The following is a 2,242-nucleotide window of genomic DNA, read 5'->3' on the forward strand; positions in this document are numbered from 1 at the left end:
TAATATAAAGTGAGGTCAGTTAATCTATAAAACAGTTGGTAGTTATTGGTACCTTTTACTTAAGTACATTTAGAAACCCATACTTCTTTACTTTTACCTGAGTAAAGAAGTTTAGTCAGTACTTCTACTTGAGTAAAGGATGTGTGTACTTTTGCCATCTCTGCCCATGAATCTTCTAACCTCACATCTTCCTCCTCTCCTCTGCAGATACCCATGCGGTGCTTCAGCCCCTCGTGGACCTGGAGGCAGGAGAGTACGTGGTCACAGTGTTTGTGTCGGACTCTGGCAGCCCAGTGCTGAGCGCGTATTCTCAGGTCAATGTGACCGTATGTCGCTGTGACTCCTTTGGAGATTGTAAATCGGAGGCAGGGGCTTTCGTTGGATCCAGTGTGGGAATAAACTTCATCGCTCTGATCATCATCATGGCCAGTATTGCACTCCTCCTGTGTAAGTCTCATCATGAGTCATCCTGTAGAAAACATTTTTGCAACAAATCAAACATGATCCTAAAGTTAATTTTTGTTTAAATTACTCATGAAGATGTGATTTTTTTGGAGTTTAAAATACAAATCATCACAAACATCTACCGCCATCTCCAGTTTGATAGACCAGACATTGACTCAAGTAATTTAGTAAAAGTCCAAACCAAGTCAGAAGGGATTAAGTCACAGGCTATTTCAAGTCAATTCGAGTCCCTAGTTAAGGCAAATCAAATCACTAAATGACAGAAAAATAATCTGATACTATTTTATTTAACAATCGAAAGTTTAAGTCATTTATAAAACATGAATGACATAGATTTAATGTTCTCAAACCGGCCTAATGTGGACATTTTGGATACTTTATATTTAGCTTTTCAGTTTAAAGTAAACATTTTTGGGTTTTTATTGATATTATTTGTCGGACACTTATAGATGTGACTTTGGACTTTTAGAGAGTGGGATGGACAGTTTTCAGAATGTTCTCTTATTTTTTTGACCAAAAAATAAAATGGATGTAGTCTTGATAAACCGTTATTAACCCTTCATTGTGTGCATGTGTCTGCTCGTAGTGCTGCTGCTGCTGACTGTGGCGGTGACTTCCTGTGGGAGACGTCACCATATCAAGAAAGGGACAGGTCTGCTTGTCGGGGAATCAGAAGATGACATCCGTGACAATGTCTTCATCTATGATGAGCAAGGAGGTGGGGAGGAAGACGAGGTAAGACTGCACAACTCACAAGTCAAGAGAATCTCAACGATCTTGTGGTATACTGTATGCCAACATACTCTCACTCCATAAACGTCCAGGAGCTACGCTGGGTCAGGGTCCCGAGGCGTGCAGTTGGGACGCTCCTAGGCTCCTTCAGCTTCATAAAGGGACGCAAATAGCTTTCAACTGATGGCAATGTATTCCCATCAGCGGCGGGATTTGACGCTCATGGAAGCACGGCATTCATTTGTGTCGGCTGCCCTTAAAGGCAATGTGAGCGTCCATTCCCATTGGATAACAGAGAATTGTACACCATGAAGTAAGTATTCTCCTTACTGTCAATTGATTTGACAGTGATATCTGCACTACTCATCAACTCAAAAACACCAGTTTATCCTTGTTGATTAAACGACATTGATAGGTTTTGTGAACATTTTCTTGTTGCCCCAGCTGGTCGACACCTCTTTTAGCAGAAAAAAAGGCTACATTAATGTATTAAATTGATGTTAATCCAGGTGGATGTGGATTTAACGGACGTGACGTTGTATGATTGCGTTGCCAAGCAACAGCTTCGGTTCATGTTAATTTACAAACTCTTCAACTACAACCATAGTTATATTTAAAAACATGTTAGAAGGCATCACGAAATACTTTAAGATTTTCTAAGGTTTATTGACATATAGTTTTGATCAGAATTTCAAATACAAAAGATGAGAACTGGAGAAAACATAAATGCATTTAAGAATGACTTACTAAATCACAATTGGAGGGTAGTATATGAGAGAGACGATATGGACAAGGCATATGATGAATTTCTAAACATTTTTAAATCACTTTGTGACAAAAAGTGTCCTGTGAAACAATGCAGAGAGAGACAAACAAAGTCACCGTGCATGGATCGCTGATGGCCTCAACAATGCAGAGAGAGACAAACAAAGTCACCGTGCATGGATCGCTGATGGCCTCAACAATGCAGAGACAAACAAGTCACAGTGCATGGATCGCTGATGGCCTCAACAATGCAGAGAGACACAAAGTTCACCGTGCATGG

General features: G+C 40.2%; 1 protein-coding gene across 1 annotated transcript; it reads left to right on the plus strand.

The window, feature by feature from the left end:
* Window positions 1-207: 207 nt before the first annotated feature.
* LOC104958460 (cadherin-15-like) lies at window positions 208-1,200 on the plus strand (the record flags this gene model as incomplete). Its single annotated transcript, XM_010786206.1, has 2 exons — window positions 208-447; window positions 1,052-1,200. Coding segments are annotated over 2 exons (389 nt in total), but the record flags the coding sequence as incomplete, so codon positions are not given.
* Between the last annotated feature and the right edge of the window lie 1,042 nt (window positions 1,201-2,242).

This window comes from Notothenia coriiceps, unplaced genomic scaffold (assembly GCF_000735185.1).
Source record: "Notothenia coriiceps isolate Sejong01 unplaced genomic scaffold, NC01 NC01_scaffold00001018, whole genome shotgun sequence".
NCBI lineage: Eukaryota > Metazoa > Chordata > Actinopteri > Perciformes > Nototheniidae > Notothenia > Notothenia coriiceps.